Source organism: Gopherus flavomarginatus, chromosome 8 (genome assembly GCF_025201925.1).
Source record: "Gopherus flavomarginatus isolate rGopFla2 chromosome 8, rGopFla2.mat.asm, whole genome shotgun sequence".
Lineage (NCBI taxonomy): Eukaryota > Metazoa > Chordata > Testudines > Testudinidae > Gopherus > Gopherus flavomarginatus.
Window position 1 is genome coordinate 98867636 of NC_066624.1, and position 26131 is coordinate 98893766.

Consider the following 26131-nt stretch of genomic DNA (forward strand, 5'->3'; position numbering starts at 1 on the left):
TATCAGTTCCACTTCCTGGTTTCCTGTCTATGTAGATAGGCTGCAGAAGGTCTCACAAAACACAACTGGTAGTGATTATCTGAATGGGGGCTGGAGGCAGAGTGTGTTACCACAGTCGGAGTTGTCCAGGTGCGTGCTGTGGGTAGAGAGAGTTGACGGAACTGACCAAAAGGTGGGGAGCAAGGTGGATAAAATCCTGTGCTTATTACTTTGCATATGGGGGTACAAAACCTATACTCAGGTCTGTGCTTGGAATCAGAATGGGACTGAGCACAGGTCAGTGTGTTGACCCCAGCCAATATAAACCTTTTAGGGACCATTATGCTTTCATAGCTCTTTTATAAAGGCCCACTTCTTTATTGTTGTACGCATCATTACTCTTTATACTACAACCACAGTTATTAACACCTGGAGCCAATAGCAGGGCACTAAAAATTCAATAACCTTCACCTGGTAATTCAGCAGAAAAGCTGCTGCTTGTTTCTGAAAATGAGAAAATATTTGAATATTTTAATCTATGCTTAATACAAAATCAGTAGAAAGGAATGTTCCCATTCAACATGCTGAGCTGAATAAATAAAAGTGGATTTTAATGGACTCTACAAGCATCCCAGCTAGAACAGGCTGCAAATTAAAGAGCGCTACCTACAGTTCTCTGTCTCTGCTCCTTTTAAAGCTTAGGCCCCACAACCACAATGACATGTCTGTCTGGCTGCTTTAGCCCGCAGGGTACAGAAATGCATGCCACTGACACACCAGTCTCCTTCTTTTGAAGGCAGTGGCCTACAATATAAACACCCGTGCAGACTTTCATAAATAAATAATTTGCCTGGCTACATTCTGTTAGCACCTTCTAACAGCACGAGGCCAGACAAGTAATTCATGTCACTTAGGAAGGCTGAAAATGGTTATTGTCAGGACTAAGCAGAACTTCAAAGAGTGGAAGAGAAATGAGTGGACACAGCCACAGGATTGAGAGTTACAATACATACATGGGTCCTGCAGAAATAGCTTTGAACGGAATTGGAAATTAAATAGCTTGGGCTTACTTAGCCACAAAGCAGCAGAAAGTCTTGCTTATGACACACTGTCTATCCTCTCAGCCACACTCCATTAACCAGTCCTGTTCAATGCCAATCTCCTTATAACTGCCTCTTTCCAAGCATTCCTTTTGTATTTTGCTCTCAGGTCATGTGGATTATTGCTGAAAGTGGGCCTTGAAGGAACTGACCAGAATTAAAGGTCAGTTTAAATCTTTTCCTTCTAAGCTCAAACTTCTAAATATTCAATTTGAGTTGGTTAAGGTTTCAGCTGTGAAGAGACATTCTCCAATGAACACTCAACAGAACGATAGAGCCCAGCATCGATACAAAATCTGTATCCGCAACTGATCTGCGATCCGCAAACATGGTTTGCAGAATGAGACCAGTTCTGCTCTTAGGTACACATATGTGCAACCCCCCCAGAAGAGTGGATGAGTTTGCATCCATGTCAATGACAGCAGGATTTGGATCATCACTATGGGCCAAATTCTACTGTCAGCAGGGCCGGCTCCAGGCCCCAGCCGACCAAGCACGTTCTTGGGGTGGCACTGTGGGGTGGGGCAGTGTTCAGGTTTCTTTTTTTTTTGGTTTGGCGGGGCAGTGCTGGACGGTTTTTTTGTTTGTTTGTGTTTCCGCCGGGTGGAGGTTGGAGGGGGGTGGCGCTTTTCGGTGGCATGGTGCTCGGAGGGGCGGGGGTTGGGCGCCGTGCTGCTCAGGGGGGGGCTTCGGTGGCATGGCATGGAGTTCCGGAAGGCGGGACTTCAGGCGACGTGGTGCTCGGGGGAGCCAGGGACTTGCGCGGTGCTCAGGGGGCAGGGGCTTGCGCAGCGCTTAGGGGGGCGGGGGTTTCACGCGGCGTGGCGCTCAGGTGGGCAGGGGGGTGTTACAGCAGGGCGGAGCTCTTTTTTTTTGCTTGGTGTGCCAAAAAAGTTAGAGCCAGCCCTGGCAGTCGGGAACACCAGTGTAAATCTAAACTGCAGTGGGAGTTCCCCTGGATTTACACCAATAGTGCCAAGAGTAAAACTGGCACTTATAGATTTTAAATGCTGAAAAATATAAGAAAAGATAAAATGGCTCCAGGTCATATTGTTACATTTTAAAATCTTTCCTTTTCTATTTTTTGCAGGATTCCCCTGACGCATGCACCTCTGTACCTCATAGACTCAGGCTTTAGGGTCAGAAGGGACCAATCAGATCATCTAGTCTGACCTCCTGCACAAAGCAGGCCACAGAACCCTACCCATCCACTTCTATAACAAACCCCTAACCTATGTCCGAGTTACTGAAGTCTTCAAATTGTGGAGTGAAGACCTCAAGCTGCAGAGAATCCACCAGCAAGTGACCCATGCCCCACGCTGCAGAGGAAGGCGAAAAACCTCCAGGGCCTCTGCCAATCTGCCCTGGAGGAAAATTCCTTCCCAACCCCAAATATGGCGATCAGCTAAATCCTGAGCATGTGGGCAAGACTCACCAGCCAGCACTCAGGAAAGAATTCTCTGCGGTAACTCAGATCCCATCCCATCCAACATCCCATCACCGACCACTGGGCATACTTATCTGCTGATAATCAAAGATCAATTGCCAAAATTAAGCTATCCCATCATACCATCCCTTCCATAAACATATCTGGAGCATCTGCTCACTAACAGCCTGGCTGCAGTTGGAGTTATCCTGATTTAGGATCATTCTTGGGAGAACCACCCCTCAGCTGATCTGTCTGTAAGGCTTCGTCTACGCTACGCATTTAAACCGATTTTAGCAGTGTTAAACCGATTTAATGTTGTACCCGTCCACACTACGAGGCCCTTTATATCGATATAAAGGGCTCTTTAAATTGGTTTCTGTACTCCTCCCCAACGAGAGGAGTAGCGCTAAAATCAGTATTACCATATCGGATTAGGGTTAGTGTGGCCGCAAACCGACGGCATTGGCCTCCGGGCGTTATCCCACAGTGAACCACTGTGACCGCTCTGGACAGCAATCTCAACTCGGATGCAGCGGCCAGGTAAACAGGAAGAGCCCCGCGAAATTTTGATTTTCGTTTCTTGTTTGCCCAGCGTGGAGCTCTGATCAGCACGGGTGGCCATGCAGTCCCAAATCCAAAAAGAGCTCCAGCATGGCCCGTACGGGAGATACTGAATCTGATCACTGTATGGGGAAACAAATCTGTTCTATCAAAGCTCCGTTACAGAAGACGAAATGCCAAAGCGTTTGAAAAAAAAATCTACAGGCTACACAGTGCTGCGTGACAAGCGTAATGGGAAGCCAGAGACTCAAATGGACGTTCATGGAGGGAGGGAGGGGGTACTGAGGACTCCAGCTATCCCACAGTCCCCAGCAGTCTCCAAAAAGTATTTGCATTCTTGGCTGAGCTCCCAATGCCTGTAGGTTCAAACACATTGTCCGGCGTGGTTCAGGGAATAGCTCGTCAATTTACACCCCCGCCATATGAAAGAAAAGGGAAAGAAATCGTTCCTTGACTTCTTTCAATGTCACCCTATGTCTACTGAATGCTGCTGGTAGACGCGATGCTGCAGCAATGAAGAGCAGTATCCACTCCTTTCCCCTGCCCGGTGGCAGACGGTGCAGTAGGACTGGTAACCATCCTTGTTATCAACCCATGAGTGCTGGCTTCAGGTGAGGCTGGCCGGGGGCGCCTGGGTGAAAATAGGAATGATTCTCGGTCATTTCCAGTAGATGGTACAGAAGGGCTGGTAACCGTCTTCATCATAGCAACTGGGGGCTGAGCTCCATCAGCCCCCTCCCTTTCCTGTGTAAAGAAAAGATTCTGTCCTGCCTGGACTATCATAGCAGCGGCATGCTGGGCTCCTCTCCCCCACATTGCTTAATGTCCTGCTTGGACTGTCATAGCACCGGGAGGCTGCCTCCCCCTCATTTTATCTCACTAACAAGTCACTGTTTCTTATTCCTGCATTCTTTATAACTTCATGACACAAATGGGGGGGGACACTGCCACGGTAGCCCAGGAAGGTTGGGGAAGGAGGGAAGCAATGGGTGGGGTTGTTGCAGGGGCACCCCCCGTGAATGGCATGTAGCTCATCATTTCTGCGGGATCTGACACAGAGCAGCTGTGCTCTCTGATACACTGGTTCTCTAGTATACTTGCCACATATTCTAGGCAGGACTGACTCTATTTTTAGAAACCATAAAGGAGGGATTGACTCGGGGAGTCATTCCCAGTTTTGCCTTTGCGCCCCCAGACAATCTCAGCCAGGGGCACCCATGATAGCAGCAGACAGTACAGAACGACAGATAACCGTCATCTCATTGCCAAATTACACTGGCAGCAGATGGTACAGAACGACTGGTTACCATTTCTGCTATCATGCAAAAGCTAATGAATGCTGCTGTGTAGCACTGGAGTATCGCCTCTGTCCGCGGCATCCAGTACACATACAGTGACTGTAAAAAAAAAAAAAAAAGCTGAATGGGCTCCATGGTTGCCATGCTATGGCGTCTGCCAGGGCAATCCAAGGAAAAAGGGCGCGAAATGATTGTCTGCCGTTGCTTTCCCAGAGGAAGGAAGGAATGACGACATTTACCCAGAACCACCTGCGACAATGGTTTTTGCCCCATCAGCCACTGGGCTCTCAACCCAGAATTCTAAGGGGTGGGGGAGACTGCGGGAACTATGGGATAGCTACGGAATAGCTACCCACAGTGCAACGCTCTGGAAATCGACGCTAGCCTCGGACCATGGACGCACACCACCGAATTAATGTTCTTAGTGTGGCCGCGTGCACTCGACTTTACACAAACTTTATAAAACCGGTTTATGTAAAATCGGAATAATCCCGTAGTGCAGATGTACCCTAAGTGACATTATATCTTCAGAAAGGCTGACTGAGTGCAGTCCCTCCCAACTGTGGCAGAGGGCAGCACGGCAGGGCACAGAAGCAGGGACTCTGAGGTACTTGCCAAGGGCAGGTATTCTGAAGGCTGCATGTTTGTAATTCCCCCTCCCCCCATTATAAATCTACTTTGCCACTCATTTTTAGGGCTGCCATGGAAGCAATCCATCTCCCGCCAGAAAGGCGGGTACTTCACCCACTGGGGAATGACTACAGTACCGCTGCTCTGCCCTCAGCTGTCACCAGCTTGAAGCTTACTCTGCATGCAGTGCAAATCCAATTCTAGAAGCAGCAGCAAAATCCTATACAATTGTACATGCATGGCAGATCTTTTCTGCTAACCACTTCAACACACTGCAGATGGCAAGGACAGATGACAATCATCCAGCGAAGCAACACCCATATCTACACACAGCATACAGCCACAGGGTAACATACTGAACTTAAGAAGAAACCCTACAGCTTCTGATGATATTTCCAGAATCAACTCTGGAATATCAGTGTGCTCAGGAAGCGCTTCTTTGTGTTGATCACTTTTGCAATAGAGTACAAGTTTCTTTATGACCCCCTGCATAATTCTACCCCTCTCTAAAAATCCATCACTTACATCCCCTCCCCATGCCCAGTGTTCTGACGCTGATGCCAACCTCAAAAATCTTAGCGGTCTGCCTCTCTCAAATGACACCATGTTTTCTTGAACAGAGATGCACAATACATAGAATGCTCTCTTTGAGCTGGTATGGAAGGCCACTACCCTCTATTCATTTAATCTTTCTTGATGCCTGACACGACACCTACAAGCAATTTGTTCACTGTCCTCTACTCTATTTACTTTATTTATCTGTTGAGTGAACTACTCATTTATGTGGGGATAGGAAGTCCAGTGATCAGAGACAGGTCATAAGGAGACTGGAATTAAGGCTGGGAATTGATGTTTGGGATCAAATAGGTGATAAGATGGAGGGATGATGGGGGGAGGAGTGCGTTTAACTTCATAAAAAAAAACAAACTTCACCAACAAACTTTGTGCCTACCATCACACAGATCACTTTGCTTGTGGTTCCACTGCTCATCCTCTGTCTTCTTAGGCCACGTCCAGACTACCCGCCATATCAGCGGGTTAAAATCGATTGCTCGGGGATCGATATATCGCATCTAATCTAGACACGATATATCGATCCCCGAGCGCGCTTATATCGATTCCGGAACTCCATCAACCCCAACGGAGTTCCGGAATCGACAGGGAGAGCCGCGAACATTGATCCCACGCGGTGTGGACGGGTGAGTAATCCGATCTTAGATATTCGACTTCAGCTACGTTATTCACGTAGCTGAAGTTGCGTATCTAAGATCGATTTCCCCCCCCTAGTGTGGACCAGCCCTTAGATTGCACATTCTTCTGTGTAGGGAATGTGTCTCTCTGTGTTTGGAGCTCCCTAGTTCACAAGAGGTGTGCATGCTGCCTCCTCCCGCCCCCCACAGGCCTGTGCTAAATGGTAGGTCACTCTGGAGGAGGGGGTGTTGCAATAATTGGGCCTATAATTTTCCCCTAATTGTCAGCTAAGCTATGAACAGTGTGTGAAAGTTCAAAAAAAAAAAGTCACAATAACCTGTAACAACAAATATTGATGGGAAAAGGTGCAATAAAGAGACAGATTGAATTAGCCCAAACAAAAAGGCCTACTGCCATAAATCAAGGACCATGTTCAGATCATGCCTGATAAATGAAACAGTGTGGGGCTGGAAATCAATGAACCAAAATTGGCGTGTGGGAAATTAGATCTAATCGGTGGACAAAATAATGAGAGGAAGAACTATTCTGCCTATCACTCCCTTTTGGGGTCCTTAAAAGAAGAGAAAAAAAATCAGTGGAGGAGAAAAGCTGGTTACTGTGACACTGGCTGACTGAAAGATGAGAGAAGGGGAAGAAGTGAGCTTCACCATCATGTCTGCCATGCCCACCATCACCTGGAACCCCTAATCCTGAGAAACGTCCTGATCAGACCAGGCCTGAAAAAGGGATCCAGAAGACACTGCAACCTCCACCATCTCCAGATAAATCCTGAACACCATCTACAATGTGAGACTTGGTCACCCCCTTCCCCCAACCGTCCTTTTCCTTTCCTGCCTTATTTCTTCTCTCTCCTATTTCTCTCCTTTTCCCTTTTGTCTCTTAAGAGTCTGGCATAGCCAGCCAAGACTGCGTATTTTGCAACACGCTGAAAGCCTGTGACCAGAAAAAAGCAGCTAGAAGCAATGCCCTAAACAGCCAGGCGCTGGCACATGTTTGCAAGGTCTCAAAGTACCTGATAAGACCACGTATTGTGCCTGTGTTGGATTTTTTGTTTTTTGGGGTTTTTTTTTTTTTCAAAGCAGTGAAGTTGCCAGTTAAATTCAACACCAGAGACAGAAGCTGCAGTTTTTAAATCTGTGTGGTTCTTTATTTCCTCTTTTGCGTATGTGCCTATCTTGTTTTGTCTTCTAGGAATTGAGATTGGACTTTAACAGCAGCAGCAACACTGGCAGCTTTAGCCTATCTCAACAAACTTCTTCTCTTTTCTCCAAAAGGGAAGCTACCACCATCTTTAATACCATCTGGGAGATGGTCAGACAGGTGGGGGGTTTCCTTCTAAAGACTCCCCTCGGCTCAAGGGAAAAGGGAAAAAGGGACATTGTGAAAATGAGTCTTACTTAGTAACTTACCCTTCAAATGCTTTAACTGTTCTCCTTCTTTTCTATATCCTTAATAAAAGATTAACAGATGTTTAACGGTGTTTGCCATGGTACAAAGCATATCTGTATATCAACCCCTGAACCTCGTTTAACACTCTTTAATGTTGGACAATTTTAGGGTAATGTTAATACCTTTAACTCTGTGGGCCCACATATTCCATTAAATTAATGCAACGGGGGCCATTGTCTCCCCTCCTCCCATGCCCGCTGAAGGAAGATTTGCATCCAGAGGGGGATGTGTAGGGAGTAGTCCATGCACTACCCTGAGCAGACTGATCGTCCGCAATTACCAGGGCATACAAGCAGGAGGAAAGATTTCTTCTGCCTTCTTCTCTGTGCACCCACAAAGACCAGGCACAGTCTGGCCCTAATAAATGAAGACATTAGCTGACAAAACGCACCAACACACAAAGACAGCTGGGGAAATCAGAGCTGCATTTTTATGTTTCGCTGGTTCGCTTTAGCTCTATTTCCCAAAAAACATTCCTCTGTATTGAGTGACCTTATAGCCTAGTCAACCTGTTAGCTGAGCTCTGCTACTTTATGCCCATTGCTAGAACCTGGATAAGACAAACGAATACTTGTCTAATTCTCTAAGATTTGCAGTAAATTTTGTCTCAGATAGTCTTCTCTAGCTACATGCATAGAACCTCCATTGACAGAAGATCAGCATGAGCAGAGAGAAGATCGAAGATATCAATCATGCACATCTGAAAGCAACATTTTGAACAACACCTGGTTAAACCAATTTCAATGTCTTTTACACTTAGAGCCACTCAGTTAAAGGCTTAAAGGAACCATCAGATCACCCTGTCTCACCTCCTGCACATCATCTAGCAGCTGCACACTAAACCCAGCAATTAAAATTAGACCAAAGTATTACACAGCCCACAAAAGACTAAATACAGACCGAGAATAGGAGAGACCTAGGTGCACTAATGCCAAAGGCGCCTCCAATGACAAGACTAAGTGAGATACACCCAGATACCCCCAGCCAGTGACCTGCACTCTATGATGCAGAAGAAGGTGAAAAAAACCGAAGTCACCACCATCTTCAATGTCAAATATTTGACCTTGCTCTTCCATTTCCTAGTATACAAGTGATTTTTATTTCTCTTTTCCAAATATGTCAGATCTGTGACACTGCATCTGTAGTGTCAGGAGACACAGCAGAATATGCGGTGTGCAGTTTTAGCTGCAGGAAAATTAGTCGGCGTAGTAGCTCTTTATTTCTTTGCTGGTTGCTGTTACTGAATGGAGAATAGTAGAAGTGAAAGACCTCTTCACCACTGTGGTACTGCACAGGAATGACAATATGTTGTCAGACGCTTGCCTTGTTTCCGAGAGATCTTAATCTCTATTGAAAAAGCTCCCTTTTTCGATTTCCGTATCAGCCCTCTTAGTGTCGATAGAGAGAATTACTTAGGCATTATCAGAAACAGTTTTATTTCAATAAAGAGCCGCTGAAAAATAAAGAAGGCTTTATCTCCAAAGCAACCACTGATGAAACTGGAACGTATGAGGATTCTATCAGATACCTCAAACAACAGTGATTTAATGTGGAGACAAAAGCACTGCCCTTCTCCCACTGTCAAAGGAGTTTCCCTCAAACACCTCTTATTCAGCTCCAGTACAGGACATAGACTTTCTAAAACTCTATCCACTCAACCACTTTTAAATGTAAAGAGGATAGAACTTAGCAGGGCTTTCATCAATAGCCCGCAAGCTTTAAATGGTTGTGATTAATCCCTTCTTCAAGTAAAGGTCCAGAATCTGGCCAAGCTCCTGAGGGGTTGATTCATAGATTTATTTATTTATTTATTTTAAGGCCAGAAAAGACCATTAGATCTAGGCTGACCTCCTGTACAACACAGGTCATAGATGTGCACTCAGTCATCAAGCCCAAAGGGATACAAATGGAGGGGTGGATATAAGAAGCTTTCTCCCTTGCACACTTGTGGAGGGGGTCACCAGAATCCTCTGGGCAGTGGTTCTCAAACTGTGGGTTGGGACTGCTAAAATGGGGTTTCCAGGGCTGGCATTAGACTTGCTTGAACCAGGGCTGAAGCCAAAGCCAAAGCACACCCCGGACCTGAGGCTGAAGGCGGGGCTTGGGCTCTGGATCAAGATTCAGTTCTTCCTCCTGGGTTTGTGTAATAATTTTTGTTGTCAGAAGGGGACTGCAGTGCAGTGAAGCTGGAGAACCGCTGCTCGGGGGGGAAATCACAATTCCCGCTTGCACCTTCTTGGTTCCAGTTATCTGAAGGAGGCGGAGCTCATTTATTTGCCTGGTGGGGAGGGTTTGACAAAGGAGGTTATTCTATTTATGTGAGATTCTTTCCTGGCATTATTTCTCTTTAGCAAGTTTGGATAGCTGTGGAGGCCCTTAGATAGGGGCTTTAGAAATAAAATTGTCTGACCAGAAAAGAGCTAATCATCAGACAGAAACAGCAACAAGGTAAAAACAAATTCCAACATGTGCAACTATAACAAGCTTATGCACCGTCAACACGGTGGGAGCCCAGAACGTCCATTAGCATTAGCACTGAAGCATCGACTGCTACCACTTGAGCTATAGGGCTAACTACAAAGCCAGCAGCAAGAGAAAGCTATTATCCCAGAGACAAGAGGGACTGCTGGTGCTATATGGTGATCAAAGGGAAGGTCTGGGGGAGCCTACCCAAGCTCTTCCTTCCTAACCTGTCAGGGTGATTAAGCACTGGAATAAATTGCCTAGGGAAGTTGTGGAATTTCCATCATTGGAGATTTTTAAGAGCAGCTTAGACAAACACTTATCAGGGATGATCCAGATAATACTTTGTCCTGCCATGAGTGCAGAGGACTGGACTAGAAGACCTCCTGAGGTCCCTTCCAGTCTTACGATTCTATTGAGAGTTTAGGAGAGCTCCTGTGCCATGTGGTGCCCTAGAAGATGGGATGGGACACTAGGGCCATTGAGCATTGTCAGGAGAAGGCAATTCTGGCATGGCACAGCTGAGCTCTCCCCCCTACGCCAGATGCTACAGCTGCTCTGGCAGCTCCCAGGCGTTCTCTGTACAGCATCTGATGCTGTGGTGGCAGCCTGAGCCTGATTTTTTCAGAAGAGTTGTGTTAGTTTTGTTGGCAAACAACCAATATTTTCCCAAGGAACACAAGCAACACAAAGGAAATGGTAATTTTAACAGCTTATAAGACCATTAACCCTGAATGGAATTTCATGGGACAAAGAAAAGGCACTTTTCTAGCCCAAGGGATTTCTTCTTGTTGAGCTGTATAGACCTGCCACAAACAAAGGATGTGCAAGAGGTTCTAAAAATATATATATTAATAAATAAAAGAATAATAAATTGTAAGAATGTTTTATAATGAAAAGCCTGAGCCAACCTAAATACAGGGATCACTGGCAGTGCTCCTTGAGTTCGGCTGATTTTTTTGTCACGGATGCCATTGAAGTCATGTATTCCTTGATTTTATTTTATTTTATTCCCATGACTTGTTGACATTTTGGCACATGCATATGACGATAAACAGCTGAAGCAATTTATCTGGGAACCTTAGAGAGCTGCCAAATAAAAGTCTGGGCTGCATGAAATGCTAAGTAAACCAATGCTCTGCAACAACTCTATGGGGTTCAAACGAGTACACCAGCGAACCATCAGTGAGAGCTTTAATTTTTAGTCTTTTCAATATGACTACCATGTGACTTTCCCTAAAAAGTGCCACATTAAAAAAGACAAGATATAATTACAGAGACCGATGACGATCTGAGTTACACAGGTGTTACTCAGTGGAGTACAGATTTACATCAATGTAACCAATCAAAATCTGCTACATTATCTTGAATTACTTTTTAGTGTCCCTAATAGTAAGAGACAAAGAACTAGATGGAATCCTGAATTGCAGCACCCTTTCTGATGTTCCAGCCTTGGGTCTCTCCTGAACAGATGCTGCCACATGTGTGGTGGACATATGTCAACTAGGATCCAGACTGAGACCATGGTCATTTCTCTTATGCTAGAAGACCTAGATTTGAACCTCATTCTCCAAAGTTTGGGGAACTGAATAAGTAACCAAGACCCTCTTTGGAATCTTGTGTCTCTGCATTCAAGTGAAAACAAGCAGGATAGGCAGGGAGGAGGAGAGTTTGGGACTGTGATACTGTGAGGTGCTGAGCACTCACAACTCCAACTGACACCAGTGGAAGCTGCAGCCTGTCCAGGCTCAGAACTCCCAGGGATTCAACTATTTAGTTTTAGTATTCTACTGAAAATTATTTGGCCAAACTTCCTTTTCTCCAATGCATCACTAAATTCCACCTACGTGTTTATTTTTGATCAACTCCTGTATCAAAGGTATAATTCTGTCTTTGTGGCAAAACTGGGGTGTGTTCTCTCATATCACAGTCTGCAAATGGGTGCAAGTAATATGAAGATATAGCATTTAAAACAACCAGCCAACCAACCACGGCTCCTAGAGTGGAGGTTAGACTGCAACTGGAGGAAACTCAGTAGATCAAACCCCAATGCTTACAAAAGGAAGAAGACAACGACATTTAAAAACACTGCCTACCCAGAGCTGATCATCCATTCCAGGTGGGTTCTTTTTAATAAAAGCTCCATAATATGTGGCTATGTTTCGGTGATGAGAATATTTCTTTAGCATGTTAATTTCCTGTTTGATCTCCTCCTCTTCATCCTGGGATAAGAAAAAACAAAACTCAGTGACACCAAAGAACACATTTCACAGATTATTCATTGGCATGATTTCTCTTCATCTTTGTTGCAGTTCCTTAATTGAAGAAGGCCACATCTCTGCCTTCTCCCTACCTCGCCACCTGCACTAACTTTGCTTCTGCCCCTTATTTAGGTCTGTGCTTCACAACGTGGCACATGTTCAATCCTAGTATAAATAGGTGTAATTCCAATTTAAGGCAATGGGACCCATGGCTAAGCCTTGGAAGGGTAAGAGTTATGACTACTGACTTTGAAAAAGGTAATTTTTAGGTGAATTTAGTGCTTGTGATAAGTATTGGTTAAGAGGCCTGAACACTGAAGTCTTCTCCTTCTTCTAGGAAAACCACTTTGAGGGGCAAAAAAAAAAAGCAGTTCAGTTTCCAAGCATATTCAGAACTTGGCCTTTCTTCTAAGACGAGTTACCAGCTGTGATGAGGTGAACTGACCGGCTCGTTTTACACAGGCTACAAAACAGTCATCACATGGTAAGAACTTTAAATCATAGTGACGTAGTCTGGAGTCAGATAGCCATAGGACATAAATGGTTCCAGAGTCTGTTACCAGACTGCTGAGCCTCTTGGTCAACAAGGATAGATTATACATTGTTACTGGCAGCTCAGTTACTATTTACTTATTCATTTTACACGGTTTAGTCTTTCAGAACTCTCTGAAGATAGCTATTTTTGCTCGTGGGTGTACCAGACATGAGTTGCTCAGCAGCTCCATCACCTTCACTATAGGTACTTTTCTACCCCTGCTGCCAATGGCCCACTTGGATTATTCTAGAAAGCAAACCTTGGTACAGAAGTCATCCCATTGTCGTTGCCCCTCTGAAATCAACTCTCAGTCCAAATCGGACAGTAGCCAAAAAGTATGTTTACAAAAAATTAGAATTTATTCATGTTAAGGAAAGGTTATGCAAGCTGAGCTGGGAAGTTCAAAGGCAGAGCTGCAAAACTCTGAGATCACTCTGCTGTGCTTAAGTATTGTAGAGCATGTCGGATTTGAGATTTAAATGTGTAATTATCAAAAGCATGTACACTCAGTGACTGAGTTAGATAGGCACTAGGAAGATCTAGTTCATCTAGACAATTTCAGAATATTCTCCTGAGGACAAATTCAGTCCTAGTGGAACTCCTTTGACCACCGTGGAGTTGGGCTAACTTACATGCGGGTTCAATTTGGCCTGCAAAACATCTAGAGTTGAACTAGTCTTTTGGTAGAAGAATTATGAGGATACACATTTTGGGGTTCTATTTCTTTTGCTTGTTTGCTTTGTTTACCCTGGACTTGATCTGAGGAAGCCTAATTTTATTTTATGTTGATTCTAGTATGTTGAAATCCCAATGTCTGTAGAACAGGAAAAAGCAGTTAACACCTTCTTGTTGATTAGCTTTATTCTAAAGAGCCCTGAATAAATGTTGCCTCCTTCCTCCTCTATTACCACTCCATCTGTTTTGTTCTGACTTCAGTTTTATAAACTAGCAAATAAAGAGACACCCTGGTGATCAGCTAATCTGCAAACATGAGCTCTTTCTAAACAACTGTATTTTCTGACCAGATGTCTCCCAACACATGGCGAGAAGCACTGATTTCTTTCTTTTCTATAGTGACCAAATTATCATAGTCTTTAAGAAGGGATTCAGAGAAGAGCTGCAAAAATGATTAAAGGACTGGAGAAACTGATACAAGGAAAGATTTAAATGAGCTAATTAGGTATAGCTTGGGTAAACAACAACCAGTTTTATTGTCTACAAGGATCTGAAGATTGTAAACACCAAAGGTGGTTAGGAATAGGCATAAAGGGCTATGAGTAAGGACATGTCTATACATACAGTGCTGCAGCTGATGGTGGGCAAACTATGGCCCAGGGGCCACACCAAGCCCTTCAGACATTTTAATCCAGCCCTTGAACTCCTCCAGGGAGTGGGGTCAGGGGCTTGCTCCACATGGCTCCTGAAAGCAGTGGCACGTCCTCCCTCTGGCTCCTACATGTAGGGACAGCCAGGGGGCTCCGTCAGCTGCCCCTACCCCAAGTGCCACCCCCGCAGCTCCCACTGGCCAGCAAACAGGGCCATTGGGAGCTGTAGGGGCAGCACCTGCGGATGGAGCAGCGTGCAAAGCCGTCTGGCTGTCCTTCCGCCTAGGAGCCAGAGAAGGGACATGCCTCTGCTTCCAGGAACTGCTTAAGGTAAGCACCACCCAGAGCCAGCACCCCTGACTCCCTCCCACACCCCAACCCCCTACCCCAACCCTAATCCCCCTTCCACCCTCCAAACCCCTCGGTCCCACCATCCTGCACCCCAGAGCCCGCACCCACAGCCAGAGCCCTCAACTCCCACACCTTCACTCCTACCTCAGCCTGAAGACCCCTCCAACAGTCTGTGCTCCTCATTTCTGGCCTCACCTCAGAGCGCGTACCCCCAGTGGGAGCGCTCACTCCCTCCCGCACCCCAACCCTCATTTTCGTGAGCATTCATGGCCCACAATACAATTTCCATACCCAGATGTGGCCCTTGGGCCAAAAAGTTTTCCCACCCCTGCTCTATACTGATGGGAGAGAGCTCTCTCCAGTCGGCATAATAAAACCACCTCCATGAGTGGCAGAAGCTACGTCAGTAGGAGAAGCTCTCCCACCAACATAGCGCTCTGCACACTGGCACTTATGTCAGTGTAACATGTATCACTCAGTGGGGTGGTATATTCACACCCCTGAGCGATATCAGTTATACTGACCTAATATTAGACTTATTACAGGGTGGCCTAAAAGCCATCTCTTCTCCTGTTGTTCTACTGTACTGCCAGAAACTTTTGCTTGGTCTTATTTGTCCAGCATAACAGTGGAATCTGCTGGCAATTTAACAAGCGCACAGACTGTTACCTGGGGTTTTTAGAACTCCCAACAGGAGCAACTTAACTATTTTGCTCCAGGTGGTGTAAGGAATAAATTAACCGGAACATAGCACTTCCGTTTGATAAGATTTATGCAAGTAAGTGTGCTTTATTTAAAACTGCAATTTATTAGACTTAAGCACATACAAACATAAGCAATAGGTTTAGAACATTCCAGATATTTACCTAATATCGGGAACGGTATTCAGTAATTAACAGCAGGTTTGCAGTGGTCAGTTTCTTACCCACCAGGGAGAAAGGGTAGCAGGAAAAACGTTTTTTAAGATGGCTTTTGAGGACTGCTTTAAAGTACACTTTATGAGCTAATTTTGTATAACTAATGTTTACAAAATACATAGGTTATAATGATCTCTACTATATTATTACGTTTTTTAACTTTTAATATGAAAGGTGTTTAGACTTAAGGTTTTTTAACCACCAAGGTTTTTAGTTTTAATTGTTTATTTGTTTGTTTTTTCCTCCCATTCTGATTAACAGAAATTGTAGCTAGTTTTAACCTTGCTTTTAAAAGCTTGGCTTTAAATTAACCCTTAACTATGTGGTGTTTTATTACTTTAGGGTGGCTGAATGCACATACATGGTTGCAGTTAACTTGATCACATTCTGGGGTACACACACACCCCTCAAATCCAGGGCAACAAGACCAACATAAGATGATCTAGGCAACTGTTTTTCCTCCCAAGAAAATTAGATTCCAATATCATCTACCCATCGGCTCCAGCCCACCTCTGCTCCTAAGCATCCCATCCCAGCCAGAAAGACACCTGTCTGCAGTTTACACAAATTCTGTATGATATTTTAAGAGTTCAGAATGGTCTCAGACTGGGGAGAAAGGCTGCTGGGAACAGCAGCTGAGAGGAATTAGACCCTTTTTATGAGGACATCATATTATTTTAAATATATGACCATCCTAGTTGTCACTCAAAGAGCAGAGTAGTACAGGCAAATAAAGGGTTAGGCACGCCCAAACCCTAAAAGCAGACATGAACCAAAACATTCAGAAATGGGCACTGAACTAAAAGCAGCCTGGTTTCCAGAGACTCATTGGCAGTGCTCACCGAAGTCAGCGGGACTTGTAGGCACTCTGGAACCCCTGAAAAATCACAGCACTTTTATTTAGGTGCTCTAGTATTAGGGTCTTTTCATTGCAAAGAAGAGGCCCAACACTTGTAGAAGAAGCTGAAAGCAAGGAGGAGCTAGCAGTGTATGACCTGTCAACTTGCTACAATTACCAGCAAGTGTTCCACAGGCCTTCGGTAATCCACAGGCCACAGGTTTGGAAGCACTCTGCTAATGAAAGCGGAGAGGAAAAGGCAAGAACATTTGGAGCCCAGGTTTTATTTTGGGTCCCTCTTCAGGTTAAAATTATTTTGAATAAAGCTGAAACACAAAGATCAAACATTGAAGATCAATGTGGTGTGTCAGAGACTTTCAGTGACAGAGATAAACAAAAGTGTGAACTCTGATTAAATCACAAGCAGCGGGACATCAGATGAACCCTTGATGGGGTTTATTTCTTAAAAAAAAGAATTACTATGCCAAGATTTGGTGCTACTGTAGCAGCTCAATCCTGAAGTAAAAGCCTCATAAGCCATAGACAATAACAGCAGTCTTTTTTTTCCATGCTTTTATCTCCATCAGTTTTATTACAATAATCTCTGTGAAGTAGGTCACGTTGTACGTGCAAGGGCCAGCTCCTTAAAAATTAATCTTAGTCCATAATTCAGAGATCGTAACTACACACACAGATGAAAAGCAGTAATTTAGGGGCAGCTTTCTGCAACCTTCTGTACCATACAATTAGGGGGAACGCAGTTAAGGACAACTAAGCACTGTGACCAGGAGCCTGAGGGATTGATTCTACAAAACAAGTTCACTTTCAGCACTGTCAGTGATGAGAGTGATGGAGTAGCTGTTAGTTGATTTATGACACAGGGATTTTCCACTGTGAAGTGCAGATGACTCCTTTTGCATCTGCATTTTTCTTTCTACATCTGGTCAGGTGATACTTGCAAGCTCGTCATTTGTATATTACTCCTACTTGCTTTTTCATGGTTGGGGTTGTTTGAGGGTTAGGAGGAGTTATAATAAAGCAGTTAGGAGTGGCAGGGGAAGCAAAACAGAGGCCAGGTTGTAGTAGGCTTTATGCTATTTTGCAGATTTGTTTTTTCAGAATTGCTTACTGTACATTTTTAAAAAAAAAAACCTTTGTTTTTAAATAGGGGTAAGTGCAACACAAGAGCTAAATAATTAAATAGCTGAACAGAGTATCCAATCAATGCCAAATATTTGGATTTGGATCTTTAAATGTTTTAGGTTCTCACACCCATCAATATAAGAAAAGCAGGAAGTGGATCACCTGCCATCCTGGCTTTCCTAAAACAGAGTCAAAAGGAAAAGTGATAATTGCTGTTCATTTTTGTTGGCTATGCCCTGCCTACATTATAACTGAAATTGTAATAAGGTGGATTCAGATTTGAATCCCCCAGAGCCAACCCATCCTTGCGTGGTGATTCAGACCCTAAGTCAGAAGGCTCTTGTTTTCAGATGTGTCCCAAGGGGGCAGGAATCTTGCAAGATCAGTGTTTCTCACTAGATTTTTGCTACTTCCTTCCAAAATCAGTAGCAAGCAGCTGATGAAATTTAGGGTCACTGACTGCCACTCTGACCCAAAGTTAGCCCTAGCCTGGCCTGAAAAGGGAAATTTAGAGTTCAGGCTAAAATCTAATTCAGACCTAAACAACCCTTGTGGGCTCATCATTTACCCAGTTTTGCCACAAAGTGGCCTGGCTATCTTTATTGAACCTCATCTGTCCATTTCCTGTATAATCTGATTTCTGGAAATTCTGAGGTGAACTATACTAGGGGATATTTTTTTCCACCTCCTTCTCACCTCACTTACATTTATTTACTCTTTGTTTCCATACATCATTTTCTCTCTAAGGTAAAGCTAAACATGCTTGTGAGGCCTATTGACTACTCTTATCTCTATGTATCCGTGTAGTTTTGTACATGTTATATTCCTGAAAACTAATTAAAAATGTTAATTAAAAAAAAATAAAGGTGGGAGGATCTGGATCAAATCCTATATTCTGAAATTTTGTAATTTCATTTAAAAAGCAAAATCTTGATCTCAAATCTGGCATTGTTTATCCAGGCAGGAACTTTGCAAGGTGTGATTCCTTCTTGAATAAGGCTCTTTCTTACTAAGTAACCTTATAAAAAATGCATTTGTTTAGGCTTCCAAGAGGTACAAGAATTACACTGCTTTTTCTTCAGTGGCCTTTTGGGAAATGGTTAGAAGTTCTTTCCCATTAATCTTGTTATTCAATTAATATCTGGAAAAAATTCATTTTCTCAATCTCAAGTAAATTCCATGTTTATGTGATCACTGCAAGACATATTTCTCTATAATTATGAAATTGGGTTAATTAGATACATATAGGGTACATCATTGCAGCCAGGGGTGTGAGTGGCAGCAATGTAGACATACACATAATATAGTTGGTTAGACTCACTGCAGGACTGGGGACCCTAATTTGGTAACTAGTCAATGACTTATGCATATGAGTAACTTTACGTACATGAATGGTATCATGGACTACAATGGAACTATTCACATGAATAAAGTTTCTCACAAACATCAGTCTCGGTAGGATTGGGGCCTTAGATTATGTTTATCGTTAGCACTAAACAGCTGTATAACAAAGCTTGTATTCAGGGCCTGGCCCTGTTCCCACTGAAGTCCAAATGAATTCTGCCATGGACTTCAGTGGGAGCAAGACTCGGCCCTAATACGCTTGCTTCTCCCAAACAGAATCCTTTTATGAGTCATCTCATTGTTTCACGTAACTTCCCTCCCACTCCCGTTAGTAATTTATGGATATAGAAATAGCCAAAGTAGGATACATTACCCCGGTGACGTCCATAACCTTAATCGCAGCAAGCTGTCCAGTTTTAACGTGACGACCCTATGAAAGAATAAAAGGAATAGTTTAATTTTTATTGAATTATATTACATACTGGCACCAAGAAAATGATTGCAATAGGCTCCAATTCTGTAAAAGTTTACTCACAGGAGCAGTCCCACTGACGTCAACAGGGCTACTCGCGTGAGTAAGGCTTTTCAGGGCTAGGCCTGGGATGAGTAACCTCATGCACAACACAAGTCTGACATGAATTTGTCACTGTATCACTGTTTAAATAACATTATTAAACAAACAATCTTATTGCTTTGGCAGTATTCCCAACATCACTGATTTTTCTTGAGTACCCTCTGAGCATCCATTGTGTGAAACTTTCATTCCACCCACTATGTGTTTGATCAGGTGAGTGAAGGATTCTCGGTGCTTGTTACATCTTCCCCACAAACAAGAGCTCTGCTAGCATCACTCAGTCCTGAACTACACTCCCTTCATATTCCTGTACTGAGACAATCATCTTGTTGCAAACTATCCATTATGGATAAATGCCCACTAGAATACAGATTGACACTAATTTTAGTCCATTTCTGTCTCGAGCCAGGCTTTGAACCTAGCCCTAAAGGTATCATGGTAACACAATGAAACAACTACTACCCTCTGACCCTTCCTTCTTCATATAAATCAGAGACACTGACAACTGTTCAGTCAGGGCCTGATCCTGAGAAAGTGCTGGACATGTGGAACTCAAGCCCCAAAAGAGAACATGATGTCATTTGGTGACTTCCTATCGACTGAGTTTTGAACAGAGCTTAACACACATTTATTTTATCTATAACAACAAAACCAAACACCCAGACAAAACCATTAAGGATGTAAAAAAAAATTGTTCTTTCACTTTGAATTTTTTCCCTCTACTCTGAAGCAAAAGTTTACTGTGTGACTGGACAGAGGAGTGACTAATATACCTCTGAGACTGCACTTTGATGCTAAATGAAGTCCTGGAGTGGAACAAATTAGTAGAGTAGCCTTAATTTGATGTGGACATATTACAAGACTGAAAACGTGCTAATCAGCATAGCAGTCAAATTCTGAGGAGTTGAGCCTCCATGAATGAACTAGGACAAAAATGAGTCTTATATATACATACATACATACACACACACAGACAAATGTTGAACCACTCTAGGGTTTAAATTCTTTGCCAAACCTCAGGGGGAATTTGCCAAGAAAACTTGGTGGATAATGATAGATATTAGCATAGTTACAAAGAACATTTTATTTAAATAAATCCCGGGAAGATAAAATCAAAAATTAGTTTTCAATGCCTTAGTTTAGCAATCTGAAGGAATTTTATAAACAAATTTGTTATTTCACCATGTTCTAGGTCACATTTTGCACTTATTCAAGCTTGAAAAGTGAAAACTGGCTGGCCATTTTCTTTTCCTGTCTACTAGGTTTCACTTTCTGGTTCTCACATATTAGCACAAAACTGTTGTGTTTTGATGCAGAATGTTGCAGGGGAAGCTTTAAATCCAAAAATTCCATTTTCACTGAATTAAAATAAATATCACTAATGAGTAATAATAAATAGAACAAACGGGCTTCACGTGCGTAATACTGTCCAGCTCAATTGAGGAAGCAGAAAGAGAAAGACGCAGAGAACCTTGTGTGTATAAATGGCAATGGCATCAGATGCTCATGTCCAACCCCATAATAAAAATAACTAGACAGGTAAATACATGGAGAGGCTGGTTACATAGATGGAACCAGCCATTGGCTGGTTCCACCTACTATTACAGCCCACCACTTAGAGAAAGAGGAAAGCGAAAAAAGGAAGAAGAAAGCTCAGCAGGCCTCACATGCAAATAGTACCCCAGCTTCATTTTCTGGCCCTGTGCTTTACACATCGATTATATGGCAAGGACTGTCACTCGCGAATTGGACTTTTAGCCACTTGTGATGCTGCAGTATGACACATAGTGACTAAATTGCTTTATTGCTTACGCCATTGTCTTTCAAGATGGATGATTGCCACTGATACTTAGATAACAGTTCAGGAATTCTCCTTGGACTCAGGTAATACAGACCGGATTATAAACCCAACAAAGTTAATTGGAATCTTCCCACTGATTCAATAGGCTTTGGATCAGACCCATAATGCTGAAGATCCCATGTTTAATCTCCGCTGAGAATTGTGCATCTGGACATTCAACACGATGGTTTTATTTCACAAACATTTCATATTCTGATTTTTTAAAACACTGTTTTAAATGATACCTACATTTTGGACTCAAATGAACTGACCATGCCCTTTACGGAAAATGTTTAGCTAAATTAAAAGTTCTGACAAACATGTATACATATAAACGCACTCTTGTTATTGGTTTCATTGCAATATGAATTGATATTAACCCTTTATTTTTTGGTAACTGATAAACTGACAAAGAGTTATAGGAAGAGAATTGTTGGACAGCACTAGAGTAGGTAATTTCTTGATGGAAAGAGTGTATGCACATGTGTTGGGGGGATGGGAGGGGAGACGACAAAACAAAGAACCCAAACTGTTGACTGTGACTGTCTCTTAAAAATAGCAAACCACAAATAAAAGCTGTACAGTCAGAATGTGTCAGCAGATAACGTCACACTGGTTCAAAAACAACTCCCACTAGCAGTGAAACAGAAAAAACTGACGTTTAAAAAGCGAGACTATGAAAAGGCTCATTTTCTTGAGCTTTCTGGACTATGAGGCACAGCCACTGAATGGCTAGTTCATATGCATACTGTTCACTTTTTCGTTATATTCTATAGCACAATCTATTTTTGTACCATAATGAAGTGCTGCATTTTGCTCAGTGCTGATTTCCTTCTCCCCACAAATGAATCACACATTATATCAAAACTGCTCACATCAAATGTTCTCGCTTTCTCTCTCTCTCACGCACAGCAAAGATGCAGAATGTAAATAGGAAAGAAAATGAAAAGAAAGGGTGCATCTTCTGAGAAAATGTGTAGGCAACAATTTTTACGCACTGGTGCCAGTAAAGAAGGCTCACCCATTTTCCCAATGATTGTTTGTATCACAGCAGCACCCAGAAGCCCCACTGTACAAACAGAGTGAGAGAGCCCTGCCTTCCTGAGCTTACAAAGAATAGACAGATGGTAGAAGGGGAAATGGAGGCACAGCAAGAAGTGACTTGTACAAGGTCACATAGCAAGTCAGTGACAGAGCCAGAGGAATAATCCAAAGCTCCTGAATCACACTCCTAGGCCCTACCTTATGATCAGATTCTGTCTGAGACTTAGCTGCAGCTCTCACACAATGGAATTTGTACATGGGGCTCCAAGCTGGAATTTGGCCCTGAGATTTTAATAAAAAAGCCCCAACATTCCCCAGTACGATTCAGCAGTTTGGTAACTGTTGACTGTTTTGTCTTTTTAAAAAAATACTTAGTTATTTTAGAATATCTATTCTTCAGGAACAATACGATATGAGGTCATAGGAGACAGAGCAATATGATATGAGGTCATAGGAGACAGAACAATACGATATGAGGTCATAGGAGACAGAGCCTTTCCACACTGAATGAGATACTGCAAGTGGAACAAGTTACTGAAGTAGAATGACAAGGTCACTTCATTGCATATGATCTTATTCAATAGTCATCAAAGGGATAGATCCTGCTCTATTAAATTCCATGGGTTTCCATTGACTTGAATGGGGCAAGATCAAGCCTCAGAGCACCAAACCTCTACCGAGAGCCAACTAGTGAGGAACCGCGCATGTTAGAAAAGTCACCAATGGCACCAGGACAGTGTGTGTGTCACGATGCGGTGATGTTTGCACCATGCTGACACAGCATCAGGACAGCAGAATGTGCCAAGTGGATCCCAGAGCTCAAAACCTTTTAAGAGGCAACCACAAGTAATAATATATCATTTTACATTGACACACAGTAGAGCCTTTGAGTCTACGGCCTCGCAATCTTACAACCTACTGCCCTAGTTTTGCCAGGCACAGGCAGATCCTACACCCCATAGGAGCTCTACTGAAGCAAACATTACTGAAAAAACAGCCACCTTTGGGGGAAAAGGGCAGTAAATGGCACAAAATACAGTGCATAAAAAGAGGACAGGAGGGAAGGTGATTCCAGCCAAGAATATGGGTGCAAAGCCTCTCTCTTGTGAAAATACGAGAGGGGTCTGATTTTTTTAATTATTTATTTAGGAAGTTTTGATGGGTTCACAAATCTTAGTCATGTAAATATCAGACAAAACAATAATAATGAGAGAGAGCTTCTGTTTACAGAAACACTGTACAGTAATATAATCATCAGATCTCTCTATTTAAGAGGGTGTTACCATAGTACAGAGTGAACACCTGTATTCTGCCTACAACATGCTGTTTCTCGTGACTATTAAATCGAGAAATCTCTGATTACATGTTTTCTGTGTGTCTATCAAATGTTAATAGGCAAAAATATCGGACAGGTATGGTTTTTTTGGCAGGTGATTATTTTTTGTCTGAGTATTGAATAAATGGTAACCAAATATCTCAGTATCTATTTGTCCTTTGTCTAGTTTGCTGGATACATAATTGGTGTGGTGAGTTTTCCTTAACAACCACCTCCCATATTTTTGAACCATTACCATGGGGTTCCACAGAGAGCCTTTGACTATAAGGGCTGATCTCATCAAATTATATGGGCCCAATTCTCTGGTTTGATTCATCCACTTTGCTCAAAGTAGACAAACTGTCCAAAAGTGGCCCCTTCTGCCTAGGGGTACTCTCTACTGCCTTAAAGCTGAGGCGGCAACACAGCCACATCTGACTCCAGCTTAAGCCTCCTGCCCCTGATGTGGGGGGGGGGGCAAGCCTGGGGCATGGCAGATTGGAGCTCCAACATACCCAATCCTCCACTGGCATAAAACCACACCAACAGGGTGAATTAGAGGTGCTGGGTGAAGCAGGCTCCCTGAGGGCCTCTCACTTCACTGCATCCTCTGTGTGTTTTAAAACCACAGAACCGTGGGAATTCTAATAGCTTTGACTTGTGACTTTATCTTGTATTAATTTAAGTTGGTGTCCTATTAAAAAAAGCACACACTGGGGGAATTTGAAACTCTGGTTTTATCAGAGTTTTGCATAGGACTAAAATAGCTTCTGGAGACCCTTGACCTTAAGGCTCTGCTGCCAGAGAGAGACATAACATTAGGGAAAACAAATACAGAGGGGATTTTTCTTTAGGAAATATTTTCCTATCAACTATAGCATTTCTCATTCGTATGGTATAAACATGGAGGGAATGGAATGTCTCAGCTGTTGTAGCAGGTTCATTTTGTTCAGAATATCATGCGGAAATATTACAGTCTTTGTCCGGCATCAATCTTTGCAAATTGTATGAACAAAACTAGGTCATTGGAGAGAATCCTGGAGTCCTGGGGGAACAGCATTACCATTCAGTATTCCAGGACATGTGCTTTGGTGCACAAGAAAGGAAAAACTGGAGCAAATGTGCCGCCAGACTAGGCACTCTCAGCAGCCGCCGTTCCCAAGGGAAAGCTGAGATTGCGGTTCTGATTGCAATTTCTTGGGGGAGGAAAAAAAAGCCAGGAAGAATGATTGTTAATATGTGTATTAAAATCAACTGACTAAATTCTCCTTGGGTATCAATCTGGAGTAACTCTGCTAATGTCAATGTAGAATTACTCTAGTTTTACAATGGTGTAATTATCTGCAGCATTTGACCCATATGTTGCTTATGTTTTATGCTGAAACCATTGTCTGGATATCTGAGGACGGACGGCCTCTCTCAGGCTCTTAACACCAGCCCTTCCTGCAGATTAAAAAGATCCATTACATTATCTTGTCCTTAGCAGGGTACGGATTTGCTGGTCATTGCCAGATACCAGAGCTCTCTCCTGGGATTTACGGCCACGTAGTTGTTGTGAGTGGACTTCGGATGTGCGCGAGGTGGCTCTGCAGGCAGCAGAGCGATTTCAGAGAGTGATACGGCATTTCATTCCACCCAAATTTATTACTTCAACAGGAAGCCAGTTCACCCACTGCGACTTCTCATTTAACAAGGGGATTTATGCAGCCAGAGAGGCAGATGTATTGCAACAATGCACCAAGAGCATTGTATAAAATGAAAATATTATTGCACCAGTTTAAATGTAGATAGGCAAAGAAGGAGCAGCAGCTGGTTTGATGGCTCCTACATCCTTTCAGATTTTACACACACAAATTTGCACAAGCCGAAGCTAAAATTATGCCTCACCCAGGCACCAAAGCACTTGAGGAAAAAGGAGAGGATGCAGGCAGCCCACATCCTCTCCAACAAATCCACACAGGAGCACAAGAGTGGAGAGTTTGCAGCCCCAGAGGGTGTATTTCATGGTGAGGCATTGACTACACCTACTGAATAAGTATAGGATGGGGCACCCCTCCCAGTACTCCCCTTAGGCCACCCCAAGGCATTCTGGGTGAAGTCCTGGACCCACTGAAGTCCCCTCACCCCGTTGACTTCCTTGGGGTCAGGATGCCACCCAATGCCTCTAGACACTGCTCTTTGGACAGCACCTGTTCGCCCTCCCAAGCATAAGCCATTAGGGAAGCACGGCTGATAAAGTACCCTGATTTTCAAGAAGGGAAAAGGGATATTTATAATATCATTTATTTAGACAGCATAATTCATGAAAACAGATCCTCCAGCTGCCAAATTCACCTTGGCTTGCTCTGCCGGAGCGTCCCCAAACCTACCGACACTAATTAAAGCAAAGGGAGCAACAGCAGGGGATGCAGTCAAGGCTCATGGAGCGTTCAGTAAAGCAGAGGCAATGGATGGGGGAAGTGTAACACTGACAGACCCTGGTAGTTGGCAAGTGGGACTGAACCTGGGACCTCTGGAGCTAAA

The 26131-nt window shown here is 43.4% G+C and overlaps 1 protein-coding gene across 7 annotated transcripts in view; it reads right to left on the reverse strand.

The window, feature by feature from the left end:
• The window catches only part of TNIK (TRAF2 and NCK interacting kinase), a 316611-nt gene that overhangs the window by 126004 nt on the left and 164476 nt on the right, over window positions 1–26131 (reverse strand). For all 7 annotated transcript variants that reach the window (XM_050965788.1, XM_050965792.1, XM_050965790.1 and 4 more), the window contains exons 3-4: window positions 19209–19265; window positions 12218–12343 (exon numbers count right to left, since the gene is read on the reverse strand). In XM_050965788.1, the coding sequence (XP_050821745.1) occupies window positions 12218–12343; window positions 19209–19265 (183 nt within the window). The remainder of the gene's footprint in view (window positions 1–12217; window positions 12344–19208; window positions 19266–26131) is intronic.